Here is a 17,747-nt window from a genome sequence, read left to right on the forward strand (position 1 = left end):
TGAAGGCTTGAAGGGCCAGATGGCCTACTCCTGCTCCACTTCCTACATTGTAAGTGATTTTTTAATGCACATTGTTGTTGGAATGTTAGGACCAGAAGCAGCAATGGCAGGAGAATCCATAGTTATTTGTAAAAAGGATGGGGATAAATATATGACAGAAATTTCAAAGCAGGCTTGGGAAAAGTGGCAGGGCAATGGGATTAAGGGAGGATTAACTCGCAGTTTTACTCCTGTGCGACAAAGCATTGCCCTTTGGCGTTTTGCTGCTACAGTGCTTCCACTCTCACTCGGGCCAAACATCAGGGCATCCAAGGACATTCAGACATACGTTTTAATGTGTTTCTCTTGCATGTCAGTTTATGAAGTAGTGGTACTCCATCACATCAGGGTGAGGCATGCCACCACCAACCACTGCTGCTGAGATCAGAGTGAGATGAGCCAGTGAGAGTAGCAAAGAGGAATTACACCAGACTTGAAACATTAGCTCTGTTTTTCTCTATCTCCAAACAGTTGCACCAGACGTGTTGACTCTCTCCAGCGGTTTCTGTTTATTTCAGATTTCCAACATCTACATTATTTTGCTTTCATTACAATGAGGAGCTGGCCTGTATCTCCCAGTTTCAATCCATCTCCTGGATTTAGTTAGCAGGGTCTCAGGCAGAATGGCAGGGACTGGCCACAATGAGTGGGTTAGGATGAGGAAGATTCACATGGTCCTGATCTCGAACTAGTGAGCCATACAGGCAAGCATACTGTTTTTTTTTGAAAATCATCACTTTTCAGCACGTGGGCATCACAGGCCAAGCTGACATTGTGTGCTTGTCACTTGTTGCCATTTAGATCCCAATCATGAGCTGTCATCCCTAATCATTACAGCCCATGAAAGCATTACCCATTATTGCTTGATAGGGAATTTCAGGACTTTGAGCCAGTGGGGATGTAGGCAGTGGAGATCTGGCTGAGGAGACCCTCCAAGTTTGGATGGCTGTCATTGTCTCAAAACAGCTACAGAATGATCACTAAGCCCAGATTCCCTTAGGGTGGTCTACATTCATGGTACCATAAGTATCAGAGCCTTCAGAGGGGAACAGAGAGGATAAAAGAATGTTTGCTTTTGAAATTGCAGCAGATATGAATATAATTAAATCACGTTTTTTTTTGGAGTCTTTAACCCACTTCTGGGGGGTTGGCAGGGATTAACTATCTTCCGCTGTGTTACAGCAACTACTCTGGAGATTCCGCAGGTAATTGCTTGCTGTAAATTATACCGTTACCATGGAGATGGTGTCGTATGCGCTGAAGCGTGAAATGCTTTAGTGCTGAAAATGGGAAAGATTCATGGTCCTGTCATGTTTTATTTTTTCATATGTGGCACCTCTGAAAGGCTGATAAAATACCGTATTTTCTCGAATAATCGCTGGCCCTAAACCATCTTCATTAACACATATTATCGTAACGTAAACACTCTGATCCAGACGGTAAGAGATTTTTCTGCTACTCTGTAACATTTCCCTATTTTCTGACTCTACTTAATAGGTCAACTCTCAGTCAGTTGGATTGCTAAGGTCAGGTCCACTCCGTACTGCGCATGGTTCCATCAAAGACAGAGGATCTCAAATATCTGACAAACATGATCATTCTTCATAGATGGACCTAGCCACTTGTTCATGGATTTGCTGGCCTATAGTTTGCAGCCATGGGTATGTCCTCTCCCTGTCGTCTGCCAGTTGCCTGTGGACCAATCTGCAGTCAAATCTCTTCTAAAAGATTATTCTTCATTAGATGGCACCATACTCAGGTGAACCCCTATTTACCTGGCACCCAACAACCTGCCTACCTGGCAACTTACACTCCTATCCATTTGGCAGCCCATTTAACTCGTACGTACCCAACTGGCATCCTACTTAACTGGCACCCATCCCTCCTTACTCTCCCAGTACCTCTAATGTCACACTAACATTATGTACTTAGACATCAAGACCTTTAACGGTCTGAATACGGCAGCTCCTGTTGAGAGGGGACATGAATTGCCTTCCTCTGACAGTTCGGTGTTACAAAATAACTGTCAGAATGGGAACAGCTCCATGTTTCTGGGGACCCTTGATCAGGGTGTCCTGGCTGAAATGTGGAGCCTGAAAAAAAACGTTGTCTCAAAAAATCCATCATACTACACTATCATTTTGAAATGATTTGGAGATGCCGGTGTTGGACTGGGGTGTACAAAGTTAAAAATCACACAACACTAGGTTATAGTCCAACAAGTTTAATTGGAATCACTAGCTTTCAGAGCACCGCTCCTTCATCAGGTAGCTGTAAGGAGCATCACTCCGAAAGCTAGTGTGCTTCCAATTAAACCTGTTGGACTATAACCTGGTTTTGTGTGATTTTTAATTTTGAACTGAGTTTTGCAATGGTGTTAACTCACTGCACCACCAAGACCACTATTTGATTTGTTGCTCTGAAAGCTCGAAACAAGGCATATGGGTTGTGGCTGGATGGTACCCAGGTCCATCTGTACGAGGAATATGTATAAGTGAAACTATTACTGTGTCACAAGTTATAGCCCATGAGTGTTTTCGTTTTCACATTCTTGTGGATACGTTTGCAGCCCATGAAGGTGACATTCCTCTCAAGTGTAAATCACATCACGTGTTAGTAAATGAAGATGAATTGTCTCGGGTGAACTCATTTAAACCTGAGCCTCTCCATGCCCAGAAAATAAATCAACCATCCTAAGACAGAGTTCCATCCTTTTTTTTCCACTTATCCCAATTAGACTGCTACTCATCATCCCTTGTCATGTTCCTCACCAATGTTGCTGATTACTAACACATGTACGTGTCTCAAAACACAATCACCAATCATGCACAGTTGCCAAAAACAATTAATATGCATCACCAAGCTATTAAGCAATGTCATAATCTAATCAGGACAATACTGACATACGCAGTTCCTGTCAGGCACCACAGGATACTATTGGCATGCCTTTGTATACAGTCTTGGAAGAAAATACATTTTGCAGTAAATCAGAATATGCATCTACCTTAAAGGATATGAAATAATGACCACTAAGACACTTAATGACAAACTGGCTAGAGTGGGAACTAAATTTCTGGGACCTATGAAGAAGAGTGAATCTGAGAGGAGTAGCAACATGAATAAAATGCACAACTACAATAAAATAACGGAGTGTAGTAAGTTGATCAGGTAGTGAACACGTGATAAGTAGAAATAAAGATAACAAAGTATGCACAATTTCCTAAATTTTAGAACAGTTCCCAAGGATTGAATGGTTGTAAACATAACCTGGCTATTTAAAAAGGAGGAAGGGAACAAAGAGGGGCGAGAGGCCAGATGGGTTAACATCAATAGAAAACAAAGTATTGGAATCTGTTAGTGATAATTGGACACACAGAAAATCATAAGATGATTAAGCAGAGTTAACCTGAATTTATGGAAGAAAGATACTTGTTCACAAGTCTTTTTTTTTAAACAAGACTTTCTTCAAGAGCTTGTTTTGTTTTTGTTGCCACTGAAATAACTCTGCAGAGGCCGGTATCCCATCACCAAGTCACACTTTATTTACTTGTGGGAAGTCCTTGACATTGATCCAGCTCCCTCAGACCTACCTCTCCAGATGAACAGGATGTCTGACACTCATGTTTTATCTGTCAGTCAGATTAACTGCTCAGTCAAGGAACTCCTATTCTATGAGGTCCACCTAGCTGACCTCATTACAACATTTTACAGTGTCATATAAAAGCAAAGCTATGGGTTTAGTGACTGTAAAGAGGTGCAGTTATCAGATTGAAATGTGAATGTGACTGACCTGACAATACAAAAGCTCATCTTCTAAAAGCAATGCTTAAAAAAACTACAAGCAGAAAAAGTAACTAATGTAAATCTCCAGCATACACTTTTCCACAGACGTTTCACAAAAAACCTGAAAAGAGCAAATCTTGAGGCACCAGTGCACTGAATTATCGTACAGGACGCAAAGTTAGAAACATAGCTCCTGTAATGGAGGATTTCAAGACTGGTGGGGGCGGGAAGGGAGTATTTTTAAGGTGAAGGAGACAAATTTAAGAAAGACATGAGCAAATTTTTTTACACAGAGTGTGGTTCGCGTGTGGGTTGAACTTCCTCAGGAAGCAGTGGACTTGGGCAGAGTTACAAAGTTTAAAAGGCACTTAGATAATTACATGAATAGGAAACATGATTTGGAGATGCCAGTGTTGGACTGGGTTGTACAAAGTTAAAAATCACACAACACCAGGTTATAGCCCAACAGGTTTAATTGGAAGCACACTAGCTTTCAGAGCTTCGCTCCTTCATCAGGTGGTAGTGAATAGGAAAGGTTTCAAGGGATATTGACCAGGAGCAGAGTAGAGAGTAGAATAACTTTTTATTTATTTTCAAGGAGAAAGAGGTCTACAGATGCTGGAGATCAGAGCTGAAAATGTGTTGCTGGAAAAGCGCAGCAGGTCAGGCAGCATCCAAGGAACAGGAAATTCGACGTTTCGGGCATAAGCCCTTCATCAATAATTTTTTATTTGTTATTTGTACCATATACTGGTACAGTAAAAGCGAGACAGTGTTCCTTCAGGCACCGAGGGTATTACATGGGCAGCATAAACTACACACTCGAACATGGCATAAAGTGCATAAGAAGTGCAAAACATGCAAGTTACAATGTAATAGAAGAACGATAAATAGTAGACATTTTCTAACAATAATTTGAAGTCATGCAAAGAATATCAGATGGGAACGAGTCCAATCATACTGTGTTAAGGAGCCTAATGACTTTGGGGAAGAAACTGTTGCACAGTCTGGCCATGAGAGATGGAATACTCCAGTATCTTCTGCCAGATGGCAGGAGGGAGATAAGTCTGAGTGAGGGGTTTATGAGGTGATCCACATGCTCTTAGCCTTTCGGATGCAGCATGTGGTGGAAATGTCTGTAATGGAGGGAAGAGAGACCCCGATGATCTCCTCAGCTATACTCGCTATCTGTTTAAGGGTCTTACAATCCAAGTTTATGCAACTCCTGAACCAGGCAGTGATGCAGCTGCTCAGGGTACTCTCAATGAACTCTCTGTAGAATGTAGTGAGGATGGGGGATGGGAGATGGGCTTTCCTCAACCTACACAGAAAGTAGAGATGCTGTTGGGCTTTCTTGGTTATGGAGCTGGTGTTGAGGGACCAGGGGAGATTCTCTGCAAGGTGGACGCCAAGAAATTTGGTGCTCTTCACAATCTCCATGGGGGAGCCATCGATGTCCAGCAGAGAGTGGTCACTCCCGACAACTATCTCTGAATGTGGACAAGATGAAAGAGACTGGCTCTGCACCAGTCCATTAGCCGCTACACCTCCTCTCTGTATGCTGACTAGTCATTCATGCTAATAAGGCCCACTAAAGCCATATCATCAGTGAACTTGATGATGTGATTTGAGCTGTACATCATTGCACAGTCGTGTGTCAACAGAGTGAACAGCAGTGGACTGAGCACACAACCCGGGGGGGGGGGCGGCGTGCTCAGTGTGATGGCATTGGAGATGCTGTTCCCAGTCCAATTGACTGAGGTCTCCCAGTCAGGAGGCAGGCAGGTGGGATTAGTTTTGTTTGGGATTATGTTCAGTGTAGACTGGTTGGACCAAAGGGACTGTTTCTATGCTGTATTACTCTATGACTCTAAGTCTGTTGAGGATGTAACTCGATGGTTAAGGGGAAACAGCATGATGCAGTGCATTTGTGTATTCGAAAAGCATTTAGTAAGATGCTACACAAGATCTTATGACAGTAAATTAGCACTTGGGCTAATAAATGGAATGAATTGAGGAGTAGTTAATGGACAGAAAGAGAAGAATTGAACAGGACATTTTTGAGTTGGCAGGCCATGAATAGCAGGGTACTAGTATCTGGGCCTCAGGTATTTATAATCTATATCGAGGGTTTAGAAATGGAAGTTGAGTGTAGAACATTGAAATTTGCTGACAGTACAAAATTAGACAGGAAGGTAAGTGATGAGGAGAATGCAAAGAGGCTGCCGAGGAATTTGGACAGGTTAGATGGCCATAAGACATAGGAACAGAAATATACTATTCAGCCCATCAAGTTTGCTTCACCATTCAATTAGATCATGGCTGATTTGATAATCCTCAACTCCACTTTCCTACCTTTTCCCGATAATTCTTGATTCCCTGTCGATCTCGGCCTTGAATATTCTAATGATCCAGCCTTTAAAACCCTCTGTGATAAAGAATTCCACGGATTAACGGAGAGAAAAAATTCCTCTTCACCTCTGTCTTAAATGTGCGACTCAATATTGTGAGATTATGTCCTCCTATCCTAGACTTTCCCACAAGGTGAAATGACCACTTCACATCTACCCTATCAAGTTCCCTAGGAATCTTATGTTTCAATTAAGTTACCTTTAATTCTTCTAAATTCCAATGAGTACAAGTCCAATCTATTCAACTTCTTCTCGTAAGACTATTCTTCCATGCCTGGTGTCAGTCGAGTGAATCTTCTTTGGACTGTATGTGTTTGCGTGGGTTTCCTTCCACTGTCCAAAGACGTGCAGGTTAGGTGAATTAGCCATACTAAATTGCCCGTAGTGTCCAGGGATGTGTAGGTTAGATGCATTAGTCAACCAATAGGGTAGGGGAATGGATCTAGGTGGGATATTCTTTGGAGGGTCAGTGTGGATTTGTTGGGCCTAATGGCCTGTTTCCATATGTAGAGGTGCTATGATTCTATATCCATTGTCTTTTTTTTAGATAAGCAAAACTGCTCGCAGTGTTATAGCTATGATCAGATTAGTTCTTTGTATAGTTTTAACAGAACCTCCCTACTTTAATACTCCATTCCTTTTGAAAGGAAGACCAACGTTCTATTTGCCTGAGGGAGGAGAAAAAATAGACTCAATGGTTTTACATTTTGTTTGGAGAAAATATGAATCTGTCAGTGCAGACAAAGGGATTGAACATTGGAAAAATAATAGCTGAATAGAAAGGGTCAGTAAGAATATTTGAAGGATAGACTATGAAGGACTAATCTAGTCAAATTTATTGCGGTAACAAAAACAGAACTGAGGAAGGGTTACTAGACCCAAAACGGTAACTCTGATTTCTCTCCACACATTTTGCCAGACCTGCTGAGCTTTTCCAGCAATTTCTGTTTTTGCTTCTGATTTCTAACATTCGCAGTTCTTTTGGTTTGTAAATTTATTAAGGTGATCACTAGCATGTAGCTGGAAACTGTCAATGAGTTTTACCTGTAGTGGCTTCTTGAAAGCATCTAATACAGTTCCAGATTGTTAATAAAAATGAAAGTGTGCAGAATTGGAGGGAACATTTTAGGTGGGAGATGCAAGTTAGAGGTAAAGAATGGGGGTATATTCTTTTATTACTCATCATTGACTTGGATGAAAGTTTATTGATCCTTCCCTCAGGACAAATTCATGGAGAAACATTGGTGGACAAAGAGATACATAGGCATATTTTCACAGTAAGTTGTTTGATTGGAGCCAACAGCCACCTGCTCCCCATATCCACAGCTTCCAGTAAGTGCCAGCCTCTTGAGAACCCTGACAACACATCTCTGACCCATTCACAGGATGCTTCGGTCCTTCACTGCTGCCCTTGGGCTGCCCCAGCAACTCATTGTAATGATGCAGCAAGGACACTGTGCTCAGGGGGACACACCCAGCTCCCAGAGAGCACGGAAGGAGGTAACAAGTGGAATGACAGGGGGCACAGAGAAAGGCAGCATATATGCCAGGGTTGCGGGTTGATGCTGAATTGTTCCTGTGCACATCAGGAGTTTCAATGAAGCAAGATAGACATGTGTATTTCCAAATCCTTACACAACGCCCAAAAGTCTCTCTCAGCCAAGTTGAAGTATTGGTCCAATTGCAACAGATGTGGAGAAAGACATGACACCGTGATTACAAATGTAGGTCAACAAACTTATCTCTTGTACTATCACTTGCTGGTTATGCTGTTTGCCGTGAAAGTAGTCCTGTTTAGTAGCTTCACCAGGTTGACACCTCATTTTCAGGTCTGCCTGATGTGTTCGTCGCATGCCCTCCGGCACTCTCCATTGAACCAGAGTTGATCCCCTAGCTTAAGGATACGCTGGGCCATGAGGTTACAAATTGTGTTGGAGCACAATTCTGCTGCTGTTGGCCCACAGCGCCTCATGGATGCTCAGTCTGGAGTTACTAGATTGGTTTGAAATCTGTCTCATCTAGCACAGTGATAGTGCCACGCAACATGAAATAAGGTATTCTCAAGATAAAGGGTGGGACTTTGTCTTTGTCTCAAACAAGGACTGTGTGGTGAGCACTCTTACCAATACCATTATGGCCAGAAATATCTGCAGCAGGCAAATTGGTGAGGATGTGATCAAATATGTTTTTCCCTCTTCTTGGTTCCCTCCCACCTGCCACAGACCCAGTGTAACAATTAAGTCCTTTAGGATCTGATAGCTCGATCAGTAGTTCTGCTACCAAGTCACTCTTGTTGAATACATTCTGCACCCTTACTGCCATCAGTGCTTACTCTAAGGGATGTTCAGCATGGAGAAGAGTTGAATCATCGACCATTATAGTGGCAGTATATAGTGATCAGCATGAGGTATCCTTGGCCATGTTGACCTTGTGCCAGGAGACTTCATGCAGTCAGGAGTCAATGTGGAGGCTCCCAGGGCAACTCACTCTCAACTGTATACCACTGAGTTTCCACCTCTGCTGCGTCTGCACTGCCAATGGGATAAGACACATCCAGGGATGGTATCTGGGACACAGTCATACATATGGAATCATACCTAACAGACAATGTCAGGCTATTGCTTGACTAGTCTGTGAGACAGCTCTCCCATTTTGTGCACTGGCCCCCAGAAGTTAATAAGAAGAACTTTGCAAAGTCAACAGGGCTGTTTCAGCCCTTGTTTTTCTCGGTATCTTAGTCAGTGATAGGTCATTCAACTGATTTCATTCTTTTTTTCAAGTGATAGATGCAACTGATTGTCTCACTTTCAGAGGGCAGTTAAGAGTCAGCCATGTTGCTGTAGGCCAGTTTCATTCCCTGTGAAGGACATTAGTGAACCAGATGGAACTTCCCAACAGTCGACAATATTTCCATTTTTATCATCAGACTATTAATTCCAGATTGTTTTTGAAGTTCGCGTTTCACTATCTGCCGTGGTCGGATTCAAACATGGGTCCGAGAACATTACCAGTCTCTGGATGACTGGTACAATGACACTGGTACTGTCAGTCATCACCTGCCATCAGTGGATTTGCCACTAAGAAACCAGACATACCAACTCCTGCCATTTTGTTGGATGACAGCTGATTTCTTGGTGAAAGCAAGCGTTTATTGGTATCTCACGAAGAGACCGCTGAAGTATTGGGATTTTCACAAGTTGCAGTATCCTTAAGCCAGTTACCAACTGTTAAACCCCTGATTTCTTTGGCTGACTCCAGCGTAATATCTGCACATTTGCACTGGATTAGAATTGAAATGAAACCAAGTTAATAAGCTATTACTCTGCATTTGCCTTTCAATTGCTGCTCAGAGAAGCTGGTTAAAATTGAGTTATTGACTCTTTCTGCTACTTGATGACTTTGTTACGGAGAGTAGATCTTCAAGGCCCCAAGGCTGCCTTTGGTTTCTTTTCTGTATATTGCGCTCAGCTGCCAATCTTTCTCCAAATGAAATTTAAACATTTTTAAAGAAATATTTGATGATTGTTAAATGCATTGCATGCACAACATTACACTTACTGAATTATACATTTTCCTATACTCAACTTTTGCATAAAATATGCATAATATGCCAAAATACGTACATTTGCAATAAAATTTTAAAAATTTAATGTAACAGAGCTCATGATATAGACCAATTTATAATCCAGTTTAAAAAATTAATTAGACTTTAATTTGCCTGTACTTCTATAAATTAAAATGGCCAAACATTGAACATGATTTTTCTTTCAAAATATTCATCAGAATACTGGGCAGCACAGTGATTAGCACTATTGTGTCTCAGTGCCAGCGACCCAAGTTCAATTCCAGCCTTGGATGACTGTCATGTGGAGTTTGCACATTCTCTCCGTATTTGTGTGCGTTTCTTCTGGTTGCTCCAGTTTCCTCTCACAATCCAAAGATTAGGTGGATTAGCCGTGCTAAACTGACCCGCAAGGATGTGCAGTCTAGGTGGGTTAACTGTAGTAAATATGGGGTTTTGGTGAAAGGATGGGATTCTCTTCAGAGGATTGGTGGAGACCCAATCAGCCAAATGGGATCTGCCTCCACTGAAGGGATTCTATGATTCAACACATGGAAGATATTGATTTTCATGTTCAGATGATTAAATGCAGGAGTATTCATTTTAATACATTAAAATTATTATTATCTACATATGCAGCTTCCTGCTGTTAGGAGGATCCTTATTGATGTGTCTGAAGTGTCACCAATGGTTTTGTTTTATACAAGTGATTCCCCTGGAGACCCAGTGAGAGCCAGTTTGTCCTGAGTCTAGATGTTGTTGTCACATCGTCATCTACAAGTGAACAGATTTTGAAATATTTGGCGCTTTCAATAGAAGATATATGTTTGGCCTTGTGATACACAAGTGCCATCTGTATCTTGGCTGCTTGTGTTCTCTTTGTCAAATCTATTAACTGGAAACAAGCAATAGAATCATTAACTGCTGGTCTCCTAATCAGTCTGCAGGATGAGGGAGACAGTTGAATGATATTATTGTGGGGAGCCAATGTACAAGGTTCACTTTCCAATATCCAGAACTGGAGAATTGACAAATATAGACACATTCAACTCACTTTCCTTCTTTATGGAAATGCTAAAACAGCCTTATCATCAGCAAGTCACCATATTTTGACCTTGTGCCAGAGAAGTGAAGCGTTGTTTCAGCACACTCACTGTACTACAAAGCTGAGAAAACTACTTTGAATAAACATTTTTCTTTATTCCTTCATGGGATGGGGCAAAGCTGCTGCTACTGTTGCCTCCAGCTCCTTGAGGCCTCTCTCCACCCCCACACTCATCTCACCTCATGAGAAGCTTAATAACAATACACACTTCCTTATCATTCTATCCCCAAAGAGTACAGTCACAGGATCCCTACTGTGTGGAAGCAGGGTAATTGGCCCATTGCATCCACACCGACTCTGAAGAGCATCCCACCCAGACCACCACCTCATCCCCATATCCTGCATTTCACATGGATAATCCACTGAGCCTCCACATCCCTGGACCTATGGGCAATTTACCATGGCCAAATCATCCATCCTGCACATCATTGGACTGTGGGAGGAAGTCGGAGCACCTGGAGGAAACCCACGCAGACACAGGGCAAAAGTGGAAACTCCATACAGTCACCTGAGGATGGGGTCAACCCAGGTCTCTGGCACTGTGAGGCAGCAGTGCTAACCACTGTAATGCCCAGTAGGCCTTTAAGACCCAGAAGCTGCCAGTCTCTGATTGCTCACCACGTAACAATCAAGGCTGAGGAAGAATGCAGTCCCACAACTCTCAGTTCCCATTTATTTTTTTCAGTTACCAGGGTGACCAATCAAATATCTCTGGTTTGAAGTAGAGATCTGTTAGGTTTCTTAATTAACACAACTACAGGCTTATTATCAAACAGAATGTTTTAAATAACAATACTATAATTGGTTAACATACACAGTCAGTAATTAAGAAATACAAATATCCCAAAGACACACACACACACACACTCTCTCTCTCTCTCTCTCTCTCACACACACACACACACACACACACACACGCACTCACACTCACATACACACACACACAATCTCTAGGGAAAGAGCAAAAATATAGATTTCTCCGCAAGGATTGGTTTTCTGACTCAAGAAAAACACTGAGGCTATGGGTTGTACTTGAACACAAAAGGATAAAGCAAAGGATGATCCAGGGCTGTTGCTCTGATGTTCTGGCATATATAATCAAGTGACTCATTATGCATCATTGTTTCTGAAATCTTCTGGACACAACTTACTCAGGAGCTACAATGGTGAGATGTTCTTTTGAAAGAGCGATTGAATGAACTGATGTAGAAGGTTTTCTTTTCAGAAATGAGAGATGAGCTGAGCAGTTTGTTTAGGTCAGCATTTCTCCAGCTCAGCTTGTTCTTAGAGGGGACGTTGTTCCAATTGGCCTAGATAAGATAAGAGCCTTCTCCAATGTAGTCACAGGTCTAAATAGCCCCAGCAGAGTCTCCAGCATAGCAAACAGTTATCGCAAGTTATCTGATTTCAAGAAAGCCTTGTTAAAAAATTCTCCGATGTCCATAGTAAACCTACACGGACCTCCTTTAAAAGATATTACTCTAGGTATATCCAATAAAACTGGAAAACCTGGAATTTCCTGTTCTTTAGCCAAACCTTTGCTGGAAGTACACTATAAAGGAAATTTATTCTGTTTTTTGCACCCAGGTTAGAGCAGCAAAGTGAGAAACTCTCAGCTGTTGTGTATTTGTTTAAAATTACATTTCTGTTCTTTGGTTCCAAAGGGAAAACTCCCACAGAGATGATTCCCCTCCTCCAGGGAGAGGTGGCAGTTTTAGTGATGCTCCCAGTGCTAATGGACCTTGGTGAAGTACGCAACAATGGAGGTAAGCTGACACCACAATTCATTCATTAATGCAGAGAGTTACAATTTGAACTTGGTTAAGATTGGATGTTTGGACAATGGATGTTGTAGTCTGCACATTTTCATTGCATCCATAAATTCATCTTGAACTAGTTAAATGTAAGATTCTGATCTCATAGCAACAGGAACGTTGATACCTTTTCAAAAAGACCATGGTATTTAAAATTTCAAAGAGATGGAGCAATGTAAATGAAACTGAATGTTTTTTTAATGATTTTGCTATCTTGAAGAAAGAGTCATACAGCTCTTTTACACTGTCCAGTTGGATCGAAATGAATTTACCAGCAGCCAATTATTAAGCCCCTGAATGAGTTAATTACCTGCTTTTTGTCAATGGTCAAGAAAAAGTCAGAACACAGGTTGCACATTATTTGGTTACAAATCTTAATTTTACAATTAATATTGTTTAGTATGTATGCATAAGTGTTAGCAGAGTTATCTTATATTTGAGGTTGTGAGTCATTAATGATTTAAGGTAATCAACAAAATGAGTAGCATAGGCTCCACAGGCTTTGCTGTATCTCTGTATAAATCAATGCTAATGGATATTGAGTAGTAGTTATAGCAATAACCAGATTCTGAGGTTTTAAACTGGTACGGTTACTTAACACTATTTTCTAAAATAACTTGCAGAATAGCAACTTTTAGTAACCAGTCAAATAGCTGAAGTAATCAAGTGTGATTAACAATATGCAGGGTTCACACAACCTTACAAGTGGTGTGGTTGCCTCCCATTGCCTTTCACCCTGAACAGCGTGCATTTGCTTCCAGAATGCTAAATTGCGGAAACCCTTTGTGGCAGCATTAACTGTTCCATTTGGATCTTCAGTTCCATAAGAACCTACCTAACACAAGAGTAATAATTACTGAGCTGATTTCACTTTCACCTTACGTAATCTCAGACTACTCGTATATACTGAAGTGATTTTTTTACAGCACCTGAACAAACATTCTTACAGAAAATGTTTCAAGGAAATAAAGTCTCCCTTTAAGAGGCAAAGACAGAAAACAACAAAGAAAACCTACCTTAGAATGAGCTGTATGTCCCAATGCCATGCTACCTTTCTTGTTTCAATTATCCGTTCAATTCAGAATTGATGCATTAAGCCAACAGTAGATTGGCACCACTTTTACACCTTTTCCACAACTTTTGTTTTTTACATTTATGAGGAGTAGTGATTCATTTGAATCTCATGATAAGTGCTCCTTCCCTTGACCTGATCCAGGGATAATGACTGAAAGTGAATTGGTTCAAAGCCTATATTAATTATTCAAATCAGTCTTCACTTCAACAACTGAGGACCTCCATTGGTGTAAGGGTGTGACATCCTTTCCTATTCCACATTTGTGGGTGCCCCACAAACGCCCCCCTTTCCTGTCCCTGCACGGTGTGACAGTCTCCCCCTCACCTGTCCCTGCACAGGTGTGACTGTCTGCCCATTCGCCTGTCCCTGCACGGGCGTGACAGTCTGTCCACTTGCCTGTTCCTGCAGAGGTGTGACAGTCCCTTTCGCCTGTCACTGCACGGTGTGACAGTCTCCCCATTCGCATATCCCTGCACGGGTATGACAGTCTCCCCATGCGCCTGTCCCTTCACAGTGTGACTGCCCACTCGCCTGTCCCTGCCCGGGTGTGACAGACTCCCCATTGGCCATCCCTGCAGGGGTATGACCGTCTGCCCCCTCACCTGTCCCTACACAGTGTGACAGTCTCCCTATTCACCTGTCCCTGCACAGTGGGACAGTCTCCCCATTTGCCTGTCCCTGCACGGGTGTGACAGTCTGCCCACTCGCCTGTCCCTGCACTGGTGTGACAGTCTGGCCACTCGCCTGCACCTGCACGGGTGTGACAGTCTTCCCACTCGCCTGTCCCTGCACGGGTGTGACAGGCTCCCCATTCGCCATCCCTGCAAGGGTACGACTGTCTGCCCAATCGCCTGTCCCTGCACGGGTGTGACAGTCTTCCCATTCGCCTGTGCTTGCACGGGTGTGACACAATCCCCATTTGCCTGTCCCTGCACTGTAGCGACAGTCTCCCCATGCGCCTGTCCCTTCACAGTGTGACTGTCTGCGCATTCGCAATCCCCTGCATGGGTGTGACAGTCTTCCCCTTCGCCTGTTCCTGCACAGGTGTGACAAGTCTATCCTCACACCATGGTGAATGGTTGAATGGTTGTGTTTTTTTCATCATTCCCACATTGGATCTAGAGGGAACCAACTGAGAGGAAATTTTGACTTCCAGGAAGAGTAGTGGAACTTCGATCATACAGACTTGGCAATGCTTTATTAGTTAATAACAATAATCGTCTCTCTCCTTTTGATTCTCTTCCAGGTATTCGTGATTTTTTTTTCTAACTGGTTTCACCACTTTTCCAAACTGAAGTGCTTGATTCTGACATAGGATTCGATCAGTGTTTATACAATCAACATGTTGACCTGATGACGATTGAAATTTGAAGTTTCTGATTGTATAAGCAATGTTTTTAATCACTGGACATCAGTATCTCTGAGCTGGAAATCGAGGACAGCCCAGGCACCAGCAGCAAGAGATAATAATTATTTACAGAGTTGAAACCTGAATGGAGAGCCAGTCTGTAAATGACAATCCAAACGACCTCACCACAGATATTCTTCATACTCTTATCCTGCTACTAACTGGGATGTGTTCAATTTATAGACAAGACTGTTATACACTGATCTGAGATTTAAACAGAGTCCAGGGCCACACTTTTAATGAGAGCTTTATTTCAATTAGCCACACTCCATAAACACTCGCCTCACTGATTACTAACTTCCCATATTTACACAACCAATTCACACTCAATTAACTCTTCATTAATATACCCATCACTTATTATTTCATTCCATTAGGCTTGAGACATCTGTATTAGATGATGATAAAGTCTAAACCTGGAATTGAAGATTAATCTCTGCGACAGATGAAAAAATCTGAAGGGCCAATGATGAAATGAACCAGGCAGGTTTCAGAGAGCATGTTCACTTTCCTAGTGGATTGGGAAGGCTGAGTCATGTAGATTGATTTATTAGATTACTAATGAGGAGTGGGCCTGGATGAAGGAACTTGGGGTTTTTTAAATTATTATTTACTTGGGACATGGGTGTTCCTTAATTGCCCATGAGAAGCTGGTGGTGATCTGCAGTCCAGGTCCCTATAGGTACACCCACAGTGCCCTGAGGAAGGGAATTCCTGATGTGATGAAACTTTTGAAAATACATTCAGATGTGGCAGTCTCAAATACTAGGTTGTGCAAATCCAAGACCTTCCCCAGGCTCTTAATCCTTGTGATGTGTAGCCATTTCCTCATAAACGATCTGGACCTTTGAACCATTTTGTTCTTTTGCCACATTCACACACTGTCGATTTACCTCCATTTAAGGCATTGCTTCCCAAAATTCTTTAGTTGATGATTGTGTTTTGAGGATTCAAAATTGACCACTCAATCAAAGCTGTAAGAGTGGAAAGGTTGGGGTGGGTGGAGCTGTAAAATAGGACGGGAGGGCTTGTTAACTGTGATACAACCATGGGGATAGAGGGCATTGGGGAGATGCAGACAAAATTAACATCTTCCCACTCTCCCATTTTAAAGAGATTTTTGATTAATTGCATTTTCACTGGCATCTTTAGAGCAGGAATCAGGCCTTAAAGATTGGTCAATTCGGTCATGCCTGCCTTTGAAATAGTTTGATGACTTAAAGGGGCCACCCAGCTGTTAGACCTCAGCTGAAGCTCAACAGTAGCCATTACAAAATCAGAGCTCATAACTCCAAAATAGGAGCTTCCCACAGTTCGGAAAACTCCGATTGTCCAACAAAAGAAATCCACTTTGAGTTGCACATTGGGGATGACTTTGACAAGACTCATACCTTTCAAAAGAGCCATCAATTCTCTTGAACTCAATGCAAATGTATTTTGGAGATTTCTGATAAGTAATTGATGCAATTTCACTCAGAAATCAACGTCCCTATGTAGAAAGCACTTTAAGATATTTCTCTGAGACTCGTTCCGATTTTGACATAACGTATTTCTCCTTTACCTGAGAACTAGTCAAACTACTGAAGATATTCGCTGGGTCGTAACTGCGTTGCTGGAGGCATCACTCAGAGGGATGGGGAATGAAGGATCTTTTCTTCAGGTTTTCCTTAAAGATACAGCATAGTTCACTTGATTAGATCAGCCATATTGACTGCAAGGTAGGAGCAGTGCCAGTCATAGTCTAGTCATTCTCACTTGATTGGTCCAAACGCCCTATCTCCTCTGATTTATCATTGAATAATATGTAGCAGAGCAGTCTGTGAGGCAGCAGAACTTTATTTTATACATGTATGAAATATATGCTGCTTCGACCTCATTGCAGTAGTCCCTTATAATTGTACTCAAACAGATCACCATCACTTTCTCCAGGGGCCAGTGTGTGGCCATCAATCACAGCCCTTTCAATTTGTTTTTTGCTCTTTGAGACTTGTAAGCAGCCAGTGTAATAGAGTCTTTGTTCAACATGCACTTGCCTATTACTCCTCTACCATGAATTAATGCAACTTGCTAAGAGTATAGAGCTCAGTAGTGCCCTCGAAATGGGTAAAGGGATAGTTCCATGTAACAGGCTGCTTGACAGAGGTTTGAACCATTGGAAAAAGTGTAAATAACTATGCTATAGAATAGATCTCTGAGCATTCTACTCAGAACATATGCGATTTTTGTTCGTATCTGTAATAAAAAGTTTTTATATAACTTACAGGTGTATTGTTAATTTATTCCAAATGGGCATTGGAGATCTTATGACTTAATTCTATGTTCTCCTCCGCATCATCCTGGCTAGTCACTATAAAATGTAATATTGACGTTTATGAAAATGGATTAAAAATTACAATGGGCCAGAATTTGATAACAGACCTAACAATTTCTGGATAATGCACTTAGTTAATAATGTGCAAATTGGTGAGCAACTTGTGGCAAAGAAGAATGAATTGTAAATCACCACATGTTGCAGAATTCATCCTCCATTATCTTTGTGAAAACTGCTGC

At 41.9% G+C, this 17,747-nt stretch overlaps 1 protein-coding gene across 1 annotated transcript in view; it reads left to right on the forward strand.

The window, feature by feature from the left end:
• trim44 (tripartite motif containing 44) overlaps nucleotides 1-17,453 on the forward strand; it is a 121,961-nt gene extending 104,508 nt beyond the window's left edge. The window contains exons 5-6 of the mRNA XM_060838719.1: nucleotides 12,565-12,666; nucleotides 15,036-17,453. Coding sequence (XP_060694702.1) covers nucleotides 12,565-12,649 — 85 coding nt within the window. The 3' untranslated portion in view covers nucleotides 12,650-12,666; nucleotides 15,036-17,453. The remainder of the gene's footprint in view (nucleotides 1-12,564; nucleotides 12,667-15,035) is intronic.
• The last annotated feature ends 294 nt before the right edge of the window (nucleotides 17,454-17,747 follow it).

The sequence above is a fragment of the Hemiscyllium ocellatum genome, chromosome 18 (assembly GCF_020745735.1).
Source record: "Hemiscyllium ocellatum isolate sHemOce1 chromosome 18, sHemOce1.pat.X.cur, whole genome shotgun sequence".
Lineage (NCBI taxonomy): Eukaryota > Metazoa > Chordata > Chondrichthyes > Orectolobiformes > Hemiscylliidae > Hemiscyllium > Hemiscyllium ocellatum.